The sequence below is a fragment of the Mchenga conophoros genome, linkage group LG20, assembly GCF_057382185.1.
Source record: "Mchenga conophoros isolate Kocher_MC1m ecotype Shallow Benthic linkage group LG20, M_conophoros_male_GT1.1, whole genome shotgun sequence".
NCBI lineage: Eukaryota > Metazoa > Chordata > Actinopteri > Cichliformes > Cichlidae > Mchenga > Mchenga conophoros.
In genome coordinates, this window is record NC_140545.1 from 34,208,772 (window position 1) to 34,233,012 (window position 24,241).

The 24,241-nt window shown below is 42.7% G+C and overlaps 1 protein-coding gene across 2 annotated transcripts in view; it reads right to left on the reverse strand.

The window, feature by feature from the left end:
- plxna3 (plexin A3) overlaps positions 1-24,241 on the reverse strand; it is a 137,365-nt gene that overhangs the window by 82,942 nt on the left and 30,182 nt on the right. For both annotated transcript variants that reach the window (XM_085258747.1, XM_085258749.1), the window contains 5 exons: positions 22,453-22,881; positions 22,159-22,349; positions 19,474-20,018; positions 19,136-19,300; positions 11,935-12,117 (listed from right to left, as the gene is read on the reverse strand). In XM_085258747.1, the coding sequence (XP_085114873.1) occupies positions 11,935-12,117; positions 19,136-19,300; positions 19,474-20,018; positions 22,159-22,349; positions 22,453-22,769 (1,401 nt within the window). In that variant the 5' untranslated portion in view covers positions 22,770-22,881. The remainder of the gene's footprint in view (positions 1-11,934; positions 12,118-19,135; positions 19,301-19,473; positions 20,019-22,158; positions 22,350-22,452; positions 22,882-24,241) is intronic.

The following is a 24,241-nucleotide window of genomic DNA, read 5'->3' on the forward strand; positions in this document are numbered from 1 at the left end:
TTCAGTGGGTTTCCACTCTGAGCACCTGATGAAATTCACATAAATCTTCCTGTGCATCAGGGTAAAAAGCTTCCCAGGTTGGAAATGCATAAGTTTACACAAGTCCATCAAAATGCTTTCATGTGCAGCAGCTTGTTTGGGGAGAGGAAGAGCTTTAAAAAACAAAGACTGAGTCCTCACAGGCAACTTTGCATTAAAGCCGAAATGCTCTTATAAGGGTAACCAAATGAGCCAAGTGAGTTTCTCTGAACAGAGACTCACACTGGGTCCATTATTTATGCTGCATTTTGTTTTGCATGAGAACATAAAGAGGTTCTGAATAGGAAATGGGGTAAAACAATGTCAGTAAGCTTACAAGAGGCCATTTATAAAAAAAATGACTTTGCTAGGAAGTCTAAAAAGCCTCCCTGACACAGGTGTGCACAGACTGACAGCTTAAACAGAGGCACCTTTAACCTGTGCAATTAAGACCCAGCTGGTAGCCAAACTCCCTGCAGTGACAATGAAGTCTTAGCCGAATGCAGCTAACAGGACTAATCAGCAGGACTTTAAAAGCGTACACTGTGGTGTATTTTTAAACCCAGGCCCTATTTTCACGTCAAAAATAAGGACAAAAGTGTTTGAAACCAGTCCAATAATGTGTTTAAAACAAAAAAAAAACACTGTGAAAAATAAACACTGCTCAAATCCCACAGGGCATTAAAGCGGTGTTTAACGGTCTGTGAGGGAAATGAGGGCTGGTACAGGTAACGAGTGCATATTTGTATCTTTGACATGCTGATGATTTCAAGAGGAGGGCATCTACAAAGTGGGAGCAATGGGAAAACAAGAAGTTTTTCCAAATAGTCCAGTTTTCTGGAATCATATCTGGATGCATCAGAAATGTTTTTCTAGCATTGTGTATTTCAAAATAAAAGCATCACTCTCGGCAGTGAAGCTTTCACACATCAAAGCCTCTTTTTCTACTCTGATTGTCCAATGACGCATCAATCACAAGTTTGATAAAGAATCACAGCAGATATCTGACTCAGTAATTAAATTGTAATTAATAATAAATGATAAATATCTTATTCCTAAACACCAGGGGGAAGCGCTGCTCAGAGGGGTTAAACACAGGAAAACTGTTAACCTGTACATCTGAAATTCTGAGAAATGAAAGATGATTTGCTTAAAAAAAAACAAAAATAATCCAGTCCCACCGAGTACTTCAGATTAAGGTGGTATTTCCTGGGACTGGTTAAGGTGGTATCTTTTTTGCTTCAGTGTTTTTCCATCGAGGCCGGCAGCAGGCTGATTGTGTTGCTGGGACTCGGGCCCAGTCGGCCTTCTCTAACAACATAATCACATCAGTTCTGACTGTCGCTGGCAGCCTGACACCTCATTGGAAGCTTCACAGTAAAACCTGCCGGAATCGGATGAGTTCAGCTTTTAAATACCAGCTCTGAATCCAACATTTACAGCCTCATACTCTGATTTCGCTTCCTCCAGGCAGCCACTGGTTTCTATGGGGAAAAAAGGAAAAAAAATCAACCTGCACAACAGTCAGGGTTAAAGTTATGGTTCTATCTGATGATTATCATTGATTGCAGCGATTGTTTTACAGACTACACATCATCTCCTCTGCCAAAAATGTTCAAAAGCTCATAAAACAAATCATCAGCTCACAGCGATGAACAAAGAAAGCAGCAAACCGGTTTTTCAGAGACAAAGAAATCTTCAAATATGGGCGTTTTCTCGTATTTGTTAAAAGAAAAGCTGCAGTTGATTATCAATTATGTTTTGTGACAATCAGACAGGTGCTTATAGTCAAGACTAAACGGAAAAACCAGCACAAACGCAGAGCAAAAGAAATGTTTAATAAATCCACTGAAAACCTCATTAACGACCCCACATTTGGTCAAAACAGCTGATTTGGATGTAACCGATAACCAGCGGTTTTAAGGATAAGCCCAAGCAATTTTAAATCTGATGGCAACAACATGCTTCGAAAGTTTAGACAGAATCAAAAAGGCGCCTGGTGGAACATTTTGTAATTAATTAGGCTAATTAGTAACATAAATATCCCAGAGAGGCTTTCAGGAGTAAAGACGGTGTGGACACTTCAGCAGGTTTGGAGAAAATGAACATTCTCGGCTATTTTAAATGGTAAATGGTAAATGGCCTGTATTTATATAGCGCTTTACTAGTCCCTAAGGACCCCAAAGCGCTTTACATATCCAGTCATCCACCCATTCACACACACATTCACACACTGGTGATGAAGCTACATTGTAGCCACAGCCACCCTGGGGCGCACTGACAGAGGCGAGGCTGCCGGACACTGGCGCCACCAGGCCCTCTGACCACCACCAGTAGGCAACGGGTGAAGTGTCTTGCCCAAGGACACAACGACCGAGACTGTCCAAGCCGGGGCTCGAACCGGCAACCTTCCGATTACAAGGCGAACTCCCAACTCTTGAGCCACGATTTTATTTAGGATTTTATTATCTACAGTTTTAACACAGGCCAAAGCTGTACAGGACAGACGAGGCTGAAAAGCATTTTGTGTGGCTGTGATGTTCAGGCTCTCAAAAACTCTCAGGTACTGCATCAAAAACAGACATGAAATCACCGCATGGGCTCAGGAGCACATCTGCCTTCTCTGGGCTCAAGCTCATTTATGATGGACTGAGGCAAAGCAGAGAACTGCACTCTGACCAAACAAGATATGAAATTCCTCGTGGAAATCACGGATTCTGTGTTCACCGAGCTTTGGAACAGAGGAACCATCCCAGCTTCTCATCAGCACACAATTCATGAGCCGGCACCAGCGATAGTGTTGGGGTACATTAGTGCATGTGGCACGGCAGGCGCACATAAAGCACCATTAATGTTGGATGTTATTTACAGCTTAATGACACAGCAAAATATTTAAGAAACATTTTGCTGCTTTAGAAATGAAATTAAAGCACCAGCAGTCTGATGACAACAGCCAGGAACGTAATCTTTAGAAAGATGGAAGAAAATGTGGCAAACAAAGGATTTAGAGACTGAAACGATGACAAACTGCTGGACAGCAGAGAGTAGGACAAAAAGAAGAAGGAGGAGGATAAAAGAGTCTGACAGGCAGAGATAAAGTCAACAGAGTTTGAGTTACAACTTGTTTTCCCTTCTGTCATAGCGCAGAGTCTCAGTGGAAAAGCATCAGGAGGGCTGACAGACGCTCTGTGGTCAGCACTGCACAAACTAACAATTATTACTCCCTGCTAATTTAATCTTAAAGCAATAGTTTGACATTTTAGGAAAAACCATCCCTTCACCATAACTGTCTGGTATACTGCTAGATGCATTCTTTTCTTCCATGAATGCAACACTGTCATGGTCCTGGGCCATGTGGGCCCAGTATTCTTAGTTTTCGTGTATTTTTGTATTTTGTTCTTTATTTAGGCCATGCTTCCTGGGTTGATCTGTTACGTTGTTCCTTATGTGTTTTCCCTTCGTGACTCTTACCCCCTGTGTGCCCCTCTGTGTATTTATGAGCCCTCGTCTCTCTTTGTGCTTTATTCTATGTTTTCCCCAGCCCGTTATGTCTGCGTTCTCCCCGTGCTCTCTCTCCTCCTGTTTGAACCTCTGTGTACTTCCTGCTTTACTTTGCCCATCTCCCATCAGTGTTACGTTCACTCCTGCCGTGTCTTGTTATGATTATCAGTGTCACCTGTGTTCCCCGTGTGCATCCACTTCCCCTGATCATCCCTCATGTGTATTTAGTCTCTGTGTTTCGTACAGTCTGTGTCGCGTCGTCTGTGTTCTCACCTCCATGTTTTCACGGTCAGTCCTTGCAGTGATCATCATAGTCTGAGTTTTCTTAGATTGTCGCAGTATTAGTTTTCCCAGTTTAGTTATAGTCTAGTCACGCCATCCCTGCTTTGTTTGTGCACTTTGTCTTCAGCCATAATAAAGGCTCGCTTTCTGTTAAGTCCACTCCCGTCTACTAACTTGTGTATGCACCTGGGTCCATCACACACACCACCGCACGGCCTGTCTCTGCAGACCGTGACAAACACTTTCATGGTTTGAATGCTTTTCTTTGCCTGTGTGAGGCTCTTTTAGTTCCCTCTCTGGGACACTGCACAACCTGGCCCTCGGATCTGTTTTTCTTCTTCTTCTGGTGGTACATATTATTATTTCTTAAATGTGGCCAATATCAGATTTCAGTGTGAACTCATCACAGTTTAAGCAGGGACTGAATGCCCAAAAGGGACAATGCAATATCGCACACAGCACGCTGTCATACCGAGTCAACCACGGAGGCTATTGAAGGCATCGCTTCCAGTTTCAGTTTCATTTGAAAGCAGATAATAACAAGAGTGAGGAAAATAGATCCTTTTAATTATGAATTTTGTGGCATAATAGCAGCGATTTCTTTAGGGAGAGATATGAAGTGGCTACAGCGACCGACCCGGAGACTTAAACCAGAGTTTTTAGTGAAAGAGCAGACTGGCAGACTGAAGAGAGCAGGCTGCAGTTTGGCCATTTCAAAATACTTTAGGGACGAGTGCTCGCCTTTGTATTCGCCTCTTGTCAATGCACGAAACTGGTGAACACTCGATTTGCAGCTTTGGGCAGTCCAAGATCTGTATTCCTGAGTGAAAACGGCTGAAGAATGAGTTCATTATTATCATTCTAATCAGGCAGAGACTGGAAAAACCCACGTGGAAGGTCAAAACACTGTTAAGCAGGAGACTTAGGTTTGTTCTTAGTGTGTGAACCACATAATGGACATAAAAGATGGATGTTGCAACCGTGACATCCATCTTTTGCAACCAGACAAGTCGACCCCTACTGGCCATTAGGAAAAAAAAGGCAGGTTTAAGGTGCTATCTCGATTTACATTATTAGCTTTTTGCTTAAGTTCAGTCACCAAAACATGCTTAGTTTATGGAAAACGTGACGTTAAACCCTTTTGGACAAACTGCTCCTCTTTCTATCTCAGTTACCCCACTGAGGACAGGACTTTTTGTCTAAGAAGGTCAAACATGAACATGAACAGTGTCCAGTTTAACCCCCAGTTAAATTTAAACTGACAAAAATGCATACAGTTTCCAGGTAATGGCAGCTGTTTACAAGGACTAATAAATCCTCTTATACTGACATTCAGAAATGTGCTCAGAAAGTCTATACAATTACCAGTAAATACAGCAAAATATAGAAATTAGTGCTTGTGTGAATCAATATTTCTGTCCACTAGCAGAGCCACCAAACAGAAAACACAAGTCTCTGCGACTCAGACCAAACGACTTGAAGACATGAGTAGAAAAGCAACTTTTAATCAACGCTAATCAGCTTTAAAGCTTGCGTTTCAATGTCTGTCCGTCCATCTGGTGAGTATGATGAGTGAAAGGTCATGTTTGCCTCTGGGATCTGCTCCAAAGATCTGTTTCAGTCCAAGATGATTAGATTTTAAGTGCAGAGTTGTGATAAAAGATGAACAAAGAGTTCTGGAGGCTGCTGCTCTGACATTTAAAATCACACTGACCTCGACTTTTCTAACATCCACAGAGTTGTAGGTTTGTGGTCTTTGTTTATCTCTTTTAAGTCTCTTGCCAAATTACCAATTCACCCTTAATTCAACTGATCAAGCATCTGAGCTCCCGTCCCAGCAACAGCCAATCAGATCAGCCCAGTTGGGAAGCTCTGGAAGGCTTTGTGGAGACGAAGACACGGACGAGTCCTGGCATGAAACCAGTTGGTCAGAAGGAATCCAGCAGCAGATTAGTGAACTGTATGATGGTGAGTTAGTGTGGGGTTGGTTCGGATGCTGTAAATAAAAAAACAAAAAGGACCCGAACAATGGAGCTTGGCGCAGTATGTCCTTTGGTTCAAACGGCTCTTTCAGAAGTCTTTATATTATTATACTCTGTAATTACAAAACCAGGCATCAGAAAATGCTGATAGGACACCTCCAGCTGCAAATAAGGCAATTTATACTGTAATTTTGCAGATTGTCACACATCAAAAGCTCAATTAAGATTCAAAGTTTCTTCTGAAAGTGAGCCAACACTATCGCTTCTTCAGCAGGGCCACGTTTGGCATTTTTACTGCTGCTTTCAGCCTTTCGGTGGGAGAAGTGAACCGTTTCGGCTCGACGTGCCAATTCAGCAGCAAGCAGTCAATCGCAAAAATAGTGGTTTGTTTAACTTTTGAATCTTTATGCTCTGACTTCAGAAAAATGGCTCCACGAGTCTAGAGATGTGCTCAAAAGCCTGAAGTCTTTTGTCCTATTTTTAAACTGCGTATATTTGAAAAAGCAAAGGTCTGAAATTCATATGATGTTAGCGCAACAGATTTTAACCACATATGTGGACATCACATTTTGCATTGTCTAGACCAAAATACAGCATTTTGCTCTACAAGGGCCTGATATCCACGTACGAGGACGTTATACTGCCTCTGTTCTATTGAAATGTAAAACAAATGTCCTCATATGTGGATCTAATTTTTCTCAGAAACAAAAATCTGGTTTTAAAAAAAAAGACAATTCTTCAATTTTACCATCATCAGGTCCCAATCAGCCCAAATAGCAAAGAGAAATAAAAAATGCATGCTATGGAAGAGTTCGGGTCTTAGGAGGTTAAAACTCAGTGGATAGTCGACCACAGTGCTTCACAGAGTCGCACCAGGCTAAGATTTAACCCAAATGTACCAAATGATTTTAAAATGATGCAGATGCTGATGGAAGCATTTCCGTGTAAAACAAGTTTCTCATTAAGGATAACAATGACCTATATGGTACAATGGTAAACATGTGATAACAGATGTGTGCTCATGGCAACATGCTAAAAATGCTACATGCTTTAAATATCCCACATTACAGTGCAAAAAAGAAAAAGAAAAAAAAAGTAACTCATGTTTACGGAAGTGCCGTCCTCATTTGAAACGATTGGCCGCTTCAAATGAGGAAGCGGCGATTGAGCGTTAAATGAAAGATTTGAAATGAGGGAAACTGCTGATTAACTGACTAATAAGACCATTACTTATCTTAATAGAAATTGTCAAACCCAATGACTGGCATAAAATGAAAATCAGTCCATAAACTTATAGATTTTTTGGGAAAAATAATCACTTTGAATTTAACAGGCTTAAAGGGAAAGCGAGGGAAAAGCCTCCCAGCCAGACTGGATTTGGGTCTATTGCTTATCGTCTTGTTGGGCGTTGAAGCAGTGGAGAGCTTTTGTTGGATGCCAGCAGCTCAGAGAGTTGAGGAGGAGGAGGAGGAGGAGGAAGTTCCACTAAACATAGAAACAAGAGTTCTCCGCCAACTCCCAGCCACACAGAGCCCAACATCTAAAACCAAACCCAGTGATTTTCACCAAGCTGTTCACTGTACAGACTACACCCCCGGCCATTCCTCCCTCTCTGCCTCGGTTCCTCCCTCTATCCGTCGCTCTCAGAGGTCAGCTTTCAGAGAAATATCTCCCTATGTGAATGAATATTAAAGCGGCAGCTGTGTGGGAGGAGAGGTGAGCGGGGTGAACGCCAAGAGGATTCATTCACCACCCATCCTCCGTTTTTAGTGTTCAGGCAATTAAAATTCATCGTTGGCAGGCTGGAAAATGGAGATGATTGTGTGGTCAAATGTGGGAGCAGAAGAGGGTTTTTAATGCATCTTTTAATTTTAATGACTGCTGATGATGTGGATTAATGTGCCCATCGTGCAGAGGACGATGTATAGAGAAGCTTTGCATTTATTCAACCAAAAAGTCAAAAGGGCAAAATTACTGTTGAATTCATTTATTATTTTTTACTTTAAAATGCATGAAAAGGATGAATCCAGATCCCTCCAATTTAAATTGAAAGCCCTTTAAATATTTGTGATTGCACTGCACAAAGTATTTTTCTTTTTGAAGAGATGGTTGGGTCCCCTAACGTGTAAAGTCTTTTTGCTTGATTTAAATTTGGTGTCCATCTGTACTATCAGGAATCCAGTGGAGATCCTTCAAAGCTCCTTTAGGTGCATCTAGTTGCCATTAAGGGCGTTGCAGAGCTCCCTCTGGAGGGTTTAGTGGTCCATGAAGACAAAGACCAGCTCCTTTCGGTGCTCATCGTTGTTGCTAAGGACATGTTAAGCGTCTTTGTAGTGGTTTAAATGGTCCTTCTGATTCTGGAGAAGATGCTTTAGGAGATTTACGGTAATCATACGGATAACTAAAGACTTAGCACTTTAGCAAAACACTAAATGGGGGCTGTAACAAGGTTCTCAAGCAACTACTATACACCTTAATTACTGTACCAGCTCATCTAATGACCCACAGGTGTTCAACCACACAAACTAGCCCATAAATCGCTTAAAGGGAACTATCTTTAAGACCTTAATAGACCTTACAAAAAGGTGCCAAACGCCCAGTACTACCCAGTTCTGCCTATGTGCCTTTGAGAGCCAGCCCACGTTTGGAGAGGTTTGAGAAGTGTTTGTTATATAGCATTACTAGCAGAAGTCGGATAATTTCTCTTCTGGGAAGAAAATCAGAAAATGCGTGGGCTGAATCTGTCCATCATTGGTTAATTTCTTGAGTTAACCACTACCAAGCCACTGACAGTGGTTCCAACGGTGGGCGGAACAATTTTATGGTGTTGTACTGATGCCAGCTCTTCATCGCTGGCACAAGTCCTGTTTCTTTGTGGAAATGTGTAAAATGAGTTCTAGCGTCAGCACCAGCACAGCATCCAGGGAAGAGAAGCACAGAGGGCTTTGCTGAGGTAGACGTCAAGCCAAACTGACATAAAACTAATTGTGTATAAGAGACTTAAGGACCTTTTATAAAATCCCAGACCTTTGAAAGACCTTAATAAGATTTCATCAGGTGGTTGAACGCATGGGTTATCAAATGAGCTCTGAAGAGATGTCAAACTATCTAAATGTCCTAAAGTTCCTCTAAAACATCTTCAATGATGACTCTAAGCATCTGAAAGACCTTTAACAGTGTATCAACAATAGGAACCTAAAGAACTTAAGTTTGCTGCTCTTCCCAGGTCCCCTAAACAATGTCTAGAAGTTTCAGACTGATTACCAGGATTACCAGGGTATCCTTAGAGGTCCTGGCTCCCAAGAACTTAAGGAGGACCTCTAAAAAAACCCTCTAAAATAAATTTCCCTGTAACCAACGAAAGCTTTTAGAGACCATATTGTGGTGGCTTTAACCGGTCGAACGCACACAGGTTGTTAAACATCTAGTAAGATATTTCTTTGTAGGACGGATCATTTCACAGATGATTTGACATGTTTAACCATTTCAAAGTCCTAAAAGAATAAAGGTCCTAAAGGCAAAGCTATCTTAAAAGAGCCTAGAAATATTTTAACTCCCTAAAAAGAACCTGGAGAACTTGTGCTCTTGTTCTTGCTCATAACAAACCTCTAGAACATCAACATCTTTAACATCTCCAAAGAACTTTGTGTTTTTGAACATCTATTCCTTTTTCCCTTTTCTAAGATAATCATTTATTTGTTTTTGTGAAGGTGCTCAGCGATGCTGCTTGCCAGACGCACTCGTTTGACTCTCAGACAGTCTGAGACTTGTAAATTCTACTTGTGCTTTACTGGACGAAATTTTGCACTGGAGTCAACAATGTCAGAGCGCAGTCAGGCCTACGGTCCACTTTACACGTCTGTCCTGTCCTTTTTACTTGATTTAGGTTTTTAGTTTCACCCACAGAGTGTAGGAAAGCTTTCTGCCGCTCAGCAAAGTCTTAAATCCTCCAGAGAGGACGGAGTTTGTGCTGTGGGAAACGGCGAGTCTTTAACCGACTGCCGAGCCCTGAAGGAGACAGAAAACAGACATCTTGTGCAGCTAAGTGGGGAATTTTTCTGACAGCAGCAGACAGTCTGAGCGTCTCTGCAGCTTTCTGTGAGGTTGTCCGACACCACTGAGACAACTTTACAACTTCAACAAGGCTGAGAGCATCTGTGCAGAGACACCGGCCCCATCCTGAACTGTCACTGCTCACATTTGCTTTAATCCTGCACCAGTCCTGCTTCCTGTCTCCGTGCTGTTTATCTCTCCTGCCTGAGAATAAAAACCCTGGAAATGAACAGATTGTGTTTGCTGCGTTATGAAATCAAAACAGCGTTCAGCTTATTTTCAGCTCCAGATAACAATAATAACAGCGGCGCCACAGGCTGCAGAGAGCAGGCTGGCACATATGGAGGTGTGACCGAGGATGAGTTTCATAAGCAGCAGAGAATATGTAAAAGAAATGAAATATTTATCAGATACCTGTTGCCTATGGGTATTAATATGGTTATTTATTTTAGTATGGAGTCCCCGTTAAAGGCTGAATAACCAATCTGTCTGGATACATGTGAATATTGTTTACAGAGGTGTGAAAAATCAGACTCTTGCTTTTGATATTCCAACACCTGAACTCAGATCTGAGATACAGTAAAGACGTGACATCAAAGCTTTCTCAGACTCACAATGAGTTTTCATTCATACATGATCGATATTTGAACATTCAAAGCCACCTGAGTCTGCAGCGTGCCAACAGGTTTCTACAGCGTTGCAAATCTCTGCTTAAAACTTAGTCTCTTCTGTAGCCACCGACTATCAAATATGATTATAAAACTCATTTTATTTTGTTGATTCTGGTTCCAAAATTACTTTTGCTCAAAAACACAAAAGCTTTCAGACCATTAAAAATGTTTTGCTGGTGGATTTTTAATTATTTCTAAATTTTTAACTGATCCTTTCGTGGAGCTACTAACTAACTTATTATTAATGAGTAATAGAGCAAATATCAAACTGCAATAGATAATGGAAGACCGTATGTGATGTTTCCAAATGAGTCTTTAAAATGCATCCAAATTATTTTTGGGAGACAGAAAAGAGGAACAACAAAGACGACACATGGTGAGTGTAGCTGCACTGAGCAGGGGTCTTCTTCTTCTTTTTTTTGACATTATTTGGAGACGTATTTGAAGACAGAAGACAACAAACATAAATATATTGTTGGTTTTTGTCTTTTTAATCATTACTGTATTAAGTTTGTTTATCAGGTGTGAGGTTTTCAGGAGTAAGAGTGCAAATGAGAAGAGAAACACAGCATTTCTGAAAGCAGTCGACTCAACAGTCACGCACACATCTCAATAAACATTTGCACTAAAGCCTCATCAGGCAGCTTCGGAAAAGACATTTGATGAAATGAACAGAATAAAACTGAAGACATTCCTGTATAAATGCACTCTCACACCGTTTTCAGTTCTTTGCAATAACTGTTATGCCAGAGCTGAAATTACTTTCAGCGCTGATGAACTGAAGCTCGGTAATAACGCAGCGTGAAGACTCACTTCTTCTAAACGCTGCCTTGCGACCGTTCCCAGTCCTACAGCTTCACAGCTAAACACCTCCGACACAGCCGAGTTTGACATTCGACAACGAACAAACAAATGATTCACAGGTGAGAGTCACACTGACGACTGATAACATCACATGGCTCCATCCGAGTGACAAAGAAAGCTGAGTACTTTATCAAAACCCCTTATAAATGGAGAACAAACACCTTGATTGTTTCAAGATGGACTGCAATCAAACAGGTGAACTTCAATCTCTTCCTTTCATCCGAACCAAAGAACTAAAAGAGCCTCAAGTGATTTAAAACATGAATAAGACAATTGTCTCTCTATCTTTCCTTCTAACCTCCTTAAATAGAAACTCTAGAAAGCAATCAAAGCCCCAAAAGCAATTTTAAAACATTAATGCAGCCCTTTCCTCTCAGCAGGGGAAACAAAAGCCCTCAAACAGTCCACCGGTATTCCTTTCCTGTCATTCTGTCCTGTCTCTCTTAATTCCCTTCCCTGACTTCCTTCCTTTCCCACAGAGTACCCAACTCAAACAGGAGCGCAAACATATTCACAACAGCTTTTCCTCCTCGGTAGACTAATCATCCGTTCTTTCCTCCTACCTTCTTCAGCTGTCCACTCCGGGTTCCCACGAACACCACCGTGTGCTCCCCGTAGGTGTATGCGGCCACGGCGCCCATGCCCTCGGTCCGGTCCTCGTACAGCGGCTGTCCCTCGATCACCCTCAGGCCTCCGAGCGGCTGGTTCAGTACCAAACCGCAGAAATCATCTCCGATCTGCTTCGGCTGTGGACCAGAGGGAAAAGGTGGCATTATTAGAAAATATCACAAGAAGCGAGGTCGCTCAGCTTCAGATGAAAAATAAGAGGAAGCTGCCGCTTTCCAAAGCCACCTAATACCAGCGTTATTGATCTGGTGCCCGCCTTCAATCCATTAGGCGGGGGATCAGTATCGGCTCTCGACAATAGCACGAGATGTGGCCCCTTAACTAAAGTTAAAGCAGCTTGAGAGCAAGATGTACAGAACGAGTCGTCCAGAAGACAAAAGCACAGACACGCACTTTGGTCTTATGGTATTTAAATAGACAATTTAATGCAGATTTTTCTTTGGTCAGATGTTCAAAAGTCATTTAAAAGATCAATATAAATGATTATAAACAAAACCCTATGTGATCGCTTTGTTTACTTCTTATATTCCCATCGTGATTCTTAATGCGCTGCAGACACCAGTGTTTTAATAGGAGACTGCAGGACCACATGGACGTCACAGTCTACACAAATCATGACTGCTCAGGCCTAACGGTGACTTTAGACCAGCGGTCCTCAACCTTTTTGCGCTACGGACCGGTTTAATGTTAGACAATACTTTAAGGTGTCGCGGATAAATACAGCAAAATAAAATGATGCGACCAAGAAAAATCTGCAGTATTCTGTAAATATAATAATAAACACAAATTCACTGAGTAATTGTGTAACTTTATTAGCAGCGTCCTCCTGAAATGCACCAATAACATTGAGCGTAACATCCTCCTCTCTGCCCCTTAATGCTCTCTGGTCGCTATGGTAACCTGTAAATATTTCTTTCAAAATAACACAAAACTACAACACGGGAAAAACCCTGAAAACCATAAATTTCACGCCCGAGCCTCAACTCTCGCGGCCCGGTACCAAACGACTCGTGGCCCGGGGGTTGGGGACCGCTGCTTTAGAAAGCACAGCTTCTTTTTAATTCACAGTTTGACTGCTTGATCAAAACAAAAACCATTGTCGCCGTTAAACCGCTCAATGTTATCAACCATTAACTTCACCTCTGAACACCGCGGGAGAAACACAGTGCATTTATGCTTCTGCGTTAAATCTATGTCATAGTTATGTCACATGACCCCTTTGAGACCCTGTGCTGTAATCTATGTTCAGGTATCTGTGCACCTGCGCAGAAATGGAACTGTGCATCACTTCAACGCGGCCTGTTCAGCACTGCATTTCCATCTACTTCGTCTGCCACCAGGTTTTGCATTGACTGGAAGAGAAAAGATCAACTTGCGGAGAGAAATTCCACCTGCCTGTTGGTGCTTTGATGGTGAAACTGCAGAGCAACATAGACAAACTGTACACAAGTACACGCTGCCTACGGCCACTCTCACAGACTGCATCGTAGAATTCGAAATCAAGCTTTAGATGTAGGGTTAAGAGCCAATTACACTCTGCTGCAGACACGGACGTGGACAGCTGAAGACATCACGGCCAAGTAATCATTCCTGTTATACTTCTTGGACATGCGTCTAAAAAGGTTCATGTGTACTTGCTGCAGAGTGTGCATGGTCACAAACATCTGTTGGCATGCAAACATCCTTTCAGAACTCTCTCTCTTGTGCTCTCTGATGGATGACGACATTTAACGATAATGCAAAATAACTGCTTGTCATGCAGAGTGGACAGGTCTCAAGCTACCGATGAGTGCACTGATTGACATATGACAGGGTAGTACAGACAGAGTGCTCTAAAACCAATCAGTGACAGAGAGATCCATGATGAGTGAATCACCTACTTAGGGTTAGGTTGCATTTTAGCCTCATACTTAGCAAGCACAGCTCCAGAAAATAGATGTTAGCTTTCAAATAAAGTCTCTAACACTCGGTTATAAGATTTCCATTAGATTGTACCAGGCACCTCAAACGTCTACATAAAAGGGATGAAACCAAACCCAGTCGCTGTCCTCCAGGTGGATATTTCAGGTTAACAAACAAACATCATGTTTTTATTAAACTTTAACACACTGATAGATTACATGAAACTTTAAATACAAATGTAAGGAAAAGCAAGTAAAAAATGAGCAAATGTGGGGTGCATGGTGGAGGACAAAGGGCTGTAGAGCCAAAGCGCTTCATGCTTCTGTATGTTGCCCACAGGGCAGAGTGTATGGAACAGGGAGGAGACGAGTTATTACAGAGTCCACATACACTCAGAGGGTAGCTAACACCCTGTCATTAGCGGGTTAAGGCCTTGATGCATCACAGCGACCGTACAGGGTGGAAAGTCTGAAACCCAAATGTTCGAGCCAACACTCCACTGGCAAGTTTATCTCCATTTTTGCACATCAAAAAATAGAGATAAATACCTTTTACATCTTAAAGGTTCACTCCTGGGAATAGCAGTCAGAATGGTTTCAGGTTGTTTGGATTAGATAAAAAGTTTCCCTCGCCATCATAAATCCCTCGTGACACCTTCAGCTCTCAGTTGGTCCAAATCATCCTTCTTCAAAGATGACTTTCAGCTCAAATTCACTTTCACACAGCAACATCTGACTATCAAACATCTTCTGTCGTGTGACCTGTCAGCTAAGTGTTGATTCACTTAAAAGATTTCTGGCTTCTATTCAACGTTTAATGTTTTCAGCTGAAACCTGTGTGATGCCGACACAGGACAAATCAGAAGTCTAAAGTCTTAAAAAGGCTCAAATGCTCAAAGCAGAGATACTCAGCTGGTTAATAAAGAAACAACATTTATTTTCAAATCAACTCACTTATTAATTAGCCAGGACGGACCACACGCCATGTAAACGGTATATTTAACTGTCCAAATACTTCAGCCAACTCTTTGTGTAACATAGAAGACAGTTTGAGTCTCTTCAGTTTTATTAAGTGAGATATTAAATGGTCCCTGGACAAGTTCACGCCCTAGTGCAGTGGTTCCCAAACTTTTTTCGCCTGGCCCCCTCTGTTTTGCAAGAAAAATGTTCGCGCCCTTCGCGCATGCACACACACACACACACACACACACACACACGCACTAACATCCTCCAACCACACACGCCCATATTTTGCTCCATTGCATTTTATTTCACACCTCAAATATTTAGTAAACAATTAAGCAAATACAAGTAATCTGCAGGTAGTAAGAAAATAAACTACAAACTCTTTTACGCTGCGTCCGCACCTACACGGGTATTTTTGAAAACGCAGCTGTTTCGTCCACGTAAACGGCGTTTCCAATCACCGAAAACGGAGATTTTTTTAAAACTCCTTTTTTGCGTTTATGTGTGGACGAGGAATACAGAGTTCATCACGCAACGTCAAAGGTGTGTGTCTTTTTTTCACGTCACGCTGTGGCCACGTTATTGTTTACATGAGATGAATTGCAGAATGGCAGATAGAGACTAAATACTGTTAATCTGACTATCATCAGTTTTTACAGCTTACATATACACACGCCTTGAGGCGACTTTTGTTGTGATTTGGCGCTATATAAATAAAATTGAATTGAATTGAATACACACACAGTTACTGTCCCTCCATTTAGAAAGGCAGAGGCGTCACGGTGTGATTATTTTACGTGTAGTTGTTTTTTTCCTGTGTAATAATATTCAACATTGCTATCAATACATTTTTCAAAAATGCCTCTCTGTGCAAAATGGGTTCAAAAACATAAACAGCTGTGGGATCCTGTTTGTCCGTGATTTGGACAGGGGGAACAAATCGTGGCAGGATCAGCCTGATTTGTATCCCGCTGTAACTTTACTGTATAAAGAGCTAACATCTCCAAAATGTCAGGAGCAGTTAGTCATTACAAGAAGTGTTTGTGAACTAAAAGTCAAGAATGTGGGATCCTGTTTGTCCGTGATTTGGAGAGCCCAGCGCTGCTCCCGATGAAGGGAAAACCAATTCTGCAGGGAGACCTACCTCGGCACTTGTGCAGGTGAAGCCAAAGGGAAGATGCTTCACCATATTTTCTAGTCTTTGGCTTAGAATGAAGTTTGTTTGGAAACATATTCAGCGATGCTTCATCTCCTGCTTTGCGTTTGTGAGGAGCCCCGTTGCTAGCAGTGTCCAAGCGTTGTTTTTGTTTTTCCCTTTTCATGCCACGCCCCCCCTTGCAATGGCTCTGCGCCCCCCCTAGGGTTGGGCCCCACACTTTGGGAAGGTCTGCCCTAGTGTATGCCTGGTTGCTCACCTTAAAGCCTGCAGGCCTTGAAAGCTGAGCAGTACTACCTCTGAGGTCTCGGGTCTGTTTCCTGCACATTCACTTTGCTTGCGAGGAATGCATAAGTATACTTCAAGATTTATTTACCTTCTAAGATAACAAGTGATCGACTGTAGAGGCAGGGGGGTGGTTCAGCAATTAGCAATGTTGCCTCACAACAACAGAGTCCTGGGTTAAAACCCGGGCATGGCTCTTCTGGCGGGAGTTTGCATGTTTATCTGCCAATGAAACTTTAACTCCACAGTGATCAGCTGCAGCTGGTACCGAACTAACGCTGGCAGCTGCAGACTGAAATAGTGGAACTGGAGTTCATGCACAGGATGAGGAAGTCACGTGAGTCATCAAGTTCACACACTAGTATCTATTCATTTATTCGAAGAGGCGCGCCTGTCCCACTACTGCCACGAGTACTTTAAAATGAACTGAGAGACAACTTAAGTCTTTTAAATTCTTTGTTAGCTCAGGGGTTATCATTTACTCCTCACACTATGAGAGTCCGAGGTTTAAACCCAAACAGCAGGTGATCTGGTGCTTGGATAGTACATTTCCATTCAATCTGAGCACTCAAAGCATTTTTACTACCCATGTACACACATCCATGTGTTCTTTTGTTTTTGTCTTTCTGATGGAAGCATCAGGGCAACTTGGGGTTCAGCATCTTGCCCGAGGTTTCTTCAATATGCAAGCTGAAAGAGCCAGGAATCGAACCACTGATGGTCCAATTAGCAGACGAGCTTCTCCAGCTCCTGAGCCACAGTCGTCCCATTTACCCAATGGCCCCTTATCAAATCTTCTGATCTCTTTGCCATCAGGCATGAGATTTTTTTTTTTTATGTGAAGAGCTTTTAGAGCTCACTGGTTTTGCTTCCTGGGTGCATAAAGCTATGCAACTATAGTGTTTAAACAAAGTTTATGATGCTTTCTGTTTCCTCAGCTCTCTGTGAGGGTCCTCAAAAGTTTAAAAGCTCAAATGAGACAGTGTGGGAAGAAAAAGTGCCGATGGTACGACACACACCTTGGTCTGTCTGCATCTGACGCACCCCACATTGTCATTACGCATACTGTTGACTGAGTGAGCCATCAAAGAGTCATTTGGAGCTCTGCATCTGTGTGAGGTCTTGATAAGATTTCCTCAGAATGAGGGCTTCAAACTAAAAACCATAAAAACAAAACAAGACCATCTACTCAAAGCTACAAACACACAGATGCACACACAGAGCAGAGATTGTAACGTGATGTGCAAACAGGAAACCTGCTGCTGACACTTAATGAAGAACGAGATTAAAGCACTCACACAAAAATATAAAAACACACACACACACACAAACTGAGACCATCCCAATGTCACATCCCATTGAAACACACACACACACTTCCTGCTGTTTTTGACAAAAGAAGGAGGTCAGAGCAGGGACAAAGGCCCTGCTCTGACCTCCTTCTCCTTTCACTTTACCCTGAAAACACAAACACACACACACACACACACACACACACACACACACACACACACAGTAGCATGGGTCATTAACTTATATTTCATCACTTTCATCAGCGTGTGGCTGATTGGCTGTGATTGGTTGCTTGGTTGGTTGGTTGCTTGGTTGGTTGCTGTGGGCAACTCCAACCCCACTCCACCCCTCCTTTTCCAAAACCCAGGCCCGGCTCAGAACTCGTCTCCTGGCGGGTTTCCCTGCCTGGTTGCCATGGTTACCACTGCAGGCCATTACCGCCATGAATAAGAACATCATCTACCCCCGACCTGAAATAACCCCACTGCAGACACTGAGAGGGAGGGAGAGCTCTTCCTTCTGTTCGCTCTGGCTTGTTTTTCCTGTATTTTTTCCAAGTTCACACTATTTCTCATCTTTTATCCATTTGAGCAAATGAAGTATATTCAAACTCATCTTTAGTGTGGGGACGAATCTGTCACAGTTTGTGAACCTTGGTGCCTTGTGGGGACAAAAACATTCAATTTAATAATGAAATGTAAGTGTGAAGACTTAAGGTTGGGGTAAGTCTCCAGGAAACCAGCGTAAGTCAACGTAATGTCCTCTGAAGTGACAGAAACATGACTGCGTGTGTTGCAGCCTCAGGGCAGCCTCTGGCCAGATGTTGTATTTTGCACAAAGAGACCGAAACAAAGGAAGAAGTAAAAGACGGCAAAGAGATTTCTCTCCTTTTCTTTATTTTCCTGCTAAACATGCAGGAGGAAATGGTCAGGACTATCTTTTTTAACAATCTAATTAAAAATGTCAGTCTTTCCTCTTACACTTGGCTTTTTTGGCTTCAACAGAAATTGGGAAAATGTGGCAGGAAAACACCCGATCCTGATATTGGACTAGCCTATACTACAGAGCTGTTTAAGAAGTCCAAGACATGTCTGACCTTTAGCAGCAAAATCAAGGTCATCTCTCAAGCCTGTAGAAAGAAAGTCCAAACCACAACCTTTAGGACTAGTCTCCTGCCTGCAGCGGGTCAATCTGGGGCCCATCAGCTTATGTGTTTACTTAGAGCTTGGATAAGATCGCCAATATTTTACGATGTAGCCAGTGGTGTCATTAATTAATGCAGACATATATTAACTCATTCACTGCCAGCCATTGGCAGTGAATGAGTTAAACCCATTGACTCATTCACTGCAATTGACGGCTATAGACGTCAATGGCAGTGAATGAGTTAAAAGTGTTTTCAAACGCTAACCCGAAAGCATCTGTTCCTGACATTTCTTTTCTCCTTTCAACAGGTAGCACATGTTCTTATCCAAATATCGTCAGACCTTAGAGGCCCAGTCCAAGTCAAGTTTCAGGGCTGAAGGTGCAACTTACAGTGTGGATGCAGGGCAGCTCTTTGTTCAGTAACCACGGTAACGAGAGCCGTCCCTCTCCACGGTAACAGGAGCGGATCCTTTCTCTCATGGCCAGGTTGATGTCATGGAGGGTGAACAGACAGAGGACCGTCTCTCTTGGTGGGTTGGAGCGGTTCTTCTGACCCTGAAAATCCACAAAAGAAATAAATTCATTTAGAAATAAATTAGATATTTGCAGGTTTAAGTCCTGGACTGGCCTCTGAGCAAGGCACCCTTCAACAAAAAAAAAAAACTCAGAAAGTTCAAGCTCAGATCGAAAACATCCAGTCAGAAGAGAGGGCATCAACAGTTACCTACCTGTGAGAAGACGACAAACAGGATGTCGTCGTTTTCAGAAAGGCCGAGCGCTTGTGCCAGCCGCCGCCCTGGTTTTTGCTTGTAGGCGGCCTGGACCAATCGGTACTCTATGCCATCTTTTGTGCAGCCCAGAGGAAACTCTACATATGAGTAGAACTCGGTGTCATCAGAGCACATCCTCACAATCTTAGATGTGAAGAAGTTCTCTCCTCCGGCATCCATCTGAGTCAGCTGTGTGTCCAGCTGCAGCGTCAGGAAGTACACGTACGTGCGACTGGAGAAGCCGTAGACGTAGTAGATGTCGAAGGCAGGGTAGAGTGACAGGGTGTCGGATGGGATCTTGATCTGCGAGGAGACGAACTCATCCTGGTAAACCAGAGAGAACATATCGACGCTCTCCTCATCAACCACCAGCTTCCTGCTGGACAGCGTGGGGAAATATTCCGACTTTCCATCGATGGCGGCTCCGATGAACAAGTGGCTCTTGGTCTTCTCCAGCATCTTTCTCTTTGGGTCATCCAACCAGTGGTCTTCAACAATCACACCTGCAGAAGAAGGACAAATAGGCAGGATGCGATTAACACTGTGCCTTCCAGAATGTTCAGGACAAAGTCCTAAATTTTGTAGTTTTACAAACACTTTGCATGAACTGTTTGCAGATTTTTTTTTTTTTACATAGGCCTCATTTTCACAGCTTTACAATCTACTGTGATGCTGTACAGAGGTCAGTTCTATCAGCGGATAGCCAAAATAAACACATCTTCCTTTAAAACTAATCAGATACTTTTAGCTTTTTCATAATAGTAATGTAACAGAAAAATATATTGACTTTTATTCTGAAGAACATTTACTGGAACTCCTTCGTTCTCCGGCAACAAAGCTATCAACAATGCAACGCACAAACAACCTCTGGATCAGATGCTAAACAAAGGACAAGTGTTAGCAGGCAGTGTGAGACCCATTTCCACCAGAAAAGCTCCGGCGGGTCCGATTAGCTCTTTCTTTTCAAGCAGTGTCCCACAGTGGCTGTTCCAGTACTTTAATCAAAGGTCTAACTAATTTCACTCACACCTTTTTTCCCCACTGATACCCGAGCAGAGAAAATATTCCAGCATTTGTGAATGAACCAAAAATCTGCTTTACAAAGAAATATGTGGGCAAAGTCTAGCTGTCAGTCATCTGTTGTTATGTCCTGACAGTCTTCATTCAGGTTTTTGTTCATGCCAAAAACTGCACATTATAAAAACCTGCAAAATATTTTGACACTTGATTGACGTCTGCAAGTCGAAATGCTTCTCCAGCCTGCACAGAAGTCCAGAGGGAACATTGGAGCGTATTGTTTTTATTTTAGGCATTAAAATGATTACATTGGGACAATGCATCAGTACAAAATCTGCCGAATGTTTATAATTGAGTATTTACAACAAGACAACATGAAAATAAAACTGCTATTCTATAAAATATTGTTTACAAAGAGCATGCATTAGATTCCCTCTGTTGCATTAGCTGCTGATATCACTGTAATCCAATAAAACAAACCTTCAGGGAAAAAGCAGAGACACAGTTTCACAGTGAGAGTAACTGCTGTCAAAGCCATCAGCTACTAGCTAACTTAACTGTAAAAAAACCAAAACAAAAACGTGATTCCTTGAGAAAACCTTTCGAAACAGCAATTAGTTGCTCTAACCACTAGTGGAGAAATATTGTTAACGTGAAGCTAAATGTTGACCAGATCAGCTAGTAGTATTAAATGTAGGACCAAATTAGAAACGATTCTGCAGTTAGCTGAATTCATGCTAGCCTTGGTTAGCGGCTAGCTTTTGTGATTTATCTAAAAACTATTATAAGAGACTTGGGTAGAAGTTTCCATGTTTTTTGTTTTTTTCTTGTGCAAATTGATGGATCAGTGAAGCATCATTTATGGAGCTGTGAGTGTTAGCTAGTTGTAATCACAGACTGGCTAAAAGACGCAGCTTTAGGGTCTAAAAACTGTTCGATTTCAATTCAATTTTATTTACACAGCGCCAAATCACAACAGTCGCCTCAAGGCGCTTTATATTGTAAGGTAGACCCTACAATAACACATACAGAGAAAAACCCAACAATCATATGAGCCCCTATGAGCAAGCTCTTTGGCGACAGTGGGAAGGAAAAACTCCCTTTTTACAGGAAGAAACCTCGGGTAGAACCAGGCTCATGGAGGGGCGGGGCCATGTCGCAACAAGTTGGGGTGAGAGAAAACTGAAGAAAAAGCAGACCTGCCTTAAACCTGTGTTATTTGTAGTGGGAGTCTGTGGCCATCTGTAACCCTAGTGAACCCTTTCCAGATGACCTTATTGAACCAATCACTAGATTAGGTTGCATCAATTAAAACGTGGACTTCTATTTATAAATTACAGGCTAATTCAGAAAAGATTATCATCCAAGGTTTGCTCACTAGACAACAGCTGATTAACCAGAAGTGGTTATCAAATGAGCAAATGGAGTTTTAAAGTCAGCTTCACCCCTCGGTGACAAAAACGCTCAGCTTACGTCTTCATAGCATGACTTCACTAATCAATGGGTGACATCATGGTGGCTACATCCTTCTTTTCCACTGTCCAGAAGCTAATTCCTTCCAAATGTCTTAAATTGTATTACCTGTCGAGGACTCTCTAACTCCACCCCCTCTTCAGCCTTGCTTACCTGCCATCCCATCAGCCTCTCGGGCTCCAGACAGGTAGTGCTCCTTGCGGTGATGCGGTTCCCCCAGTTTGAAGAGATCCTCCAGCCTGAGGAACTGACAGACGCCCTGCCAGATGGAGCCGCATGCCACCAGTCTGTTTCCAATATAATCCACTAGTAAGAGCTTATTCACGTTATCTGACATCTCCAGTCTGAGGACAGAGGCAGACAGGTAACGCAGACAGGTGAGACAGGTGTAGACATACAGATGTAATGATATATAGAAATAAATAAGTGAGACAAGAGGGGACAAACCGATGAGCGCAGGACCTGACGCTGGGTGGAGGGTAACAGCTAGCATTGTCCTCCACAGGTCCGGTCATGTGACTCCGCAGCTCCGTCAGATTAGCTGACAGCTTCAGCACTCGGTTCACTGCTCCGACATACACCTCACCTGTACTCTGGTGGACGGTCAGGTGGGTGAGGGAGGTGTCAAAGGCCCGGTACACCACTCTGCCCGATGGCACGGAGGGAGGCGGAGGAGCAGCAGGGGCTGAGAGGATAGGGGAGGAAAAGAGGACAAGGGAGAGGAGAGGGAGGAGGAGCAGAGGAGAGGAACAGGAGAAGACCATGGTGGACACGAAGAGGAAAGGATGAAGGGGCAGAGGAGGAGAGGGGGGAGGAGGAAAAGGAGAGAAGAGCTGGCGGCAGGTCTGGTGAAGAGTCGGCTTCAGTGGGGCATGGCTGCAGGGAGAGAAAGAGGAAAACGCATTCAGAACCAGCTTCAGAATATTCATGTTTTTAAACTTTCTTTAACGTTGTAGCAATTCACTGATGGACCTCTGAGCATTAATGGCTCCATTACAAACAGGTCCTCCTCACAGACAATTCAGCTGCTTTTAAAGGCACCAATGTGACTGAATGCATGAAAAACAATGTGTATATGGTCTGTGTAAAAGATAGATAGCAGGAACTTGGATACATGGCAGAGACGAGCACTCAGCATAATGAAACTAACGCAGAAGCGACTCAATCCTTTGAGGTAAACATGCAGGAGGTCCTTTTTCTCTTCCCCCTCAGCTGGGTACATGTTTCTTTCCCACTGTCACAAAGTGATAGTTTATAGACCTCATATGATTTTGGGGGCTTTCTCTCCAATATTGGAGAGTCTTTAAATTAAATATAAAGTACTTTGAGGCGACTGATTTGCCACTGAATTGAACAGCTGCAGTTCCTGTGGTGATCACTTAAGGCTGGCTCAAAAACGTAGAGTCCCGTATCAAAAAAAGCCAACTCTGCAGCAGAAATAAACACGTTTGTAAGGTCATTTTAATTTTTATTAACTTAACCATCTGGGCAATGGAGTTAGCTGAGCAGTGTCTTGATTAAAATAAAAGTTTATATAGTATTAAATTTTTTAATTTTGACCATGTAATCTTCTAAATTCCTTGAAAGGACGTCACATCCCTGATCTGCATCTCATCCCTGGTCTGATCAGCCTCAGGTGGATCACCTGCAGGAGGATAAATGCTAAAATATGAGAGTCACGCAATGACCGCAGGAACATCTATTCTTCACAAGGCCACCTCAAACGCCAAGCAAGGTGTTTCACCAACAATAAACAGAATTATCTTCAAAATTATCCCGGCCTTAGCCTGACAGGGAGCTTTAGAAACCAACAGGCAGTATTATTTACCAGAAACACACACACAGATAGCGAGTGCAGAGATTAGCAGAGTGTGGGAGTGTAATCGAAGCAGATAGAATTATTGATCTGTTTCTGTCTGTCTTCTCACTGAATCTCTCTCATAAGCCTCAGCAGCTCCAGTAACACTAAGCTGGATGGAAACTTCACTCTTATCCTTGCAGCCAGTTCAACTCCGACTGACTGACAGTTCTAATCAACACACACACACACACACACACACACACACACACACACACACACACACACACGCGTAAATGCCTCGACAGTTTAATCCTAATCTACAGCGATATTAACACCAAACGCAGGACAAGTTTGGGCTGCAAGTATTGTGTTGAAAAGCCTGCAGCATTTGCGCTCAGCGTGGGTGTCCCAGTGGGAATTGAACCCTCAACTGCA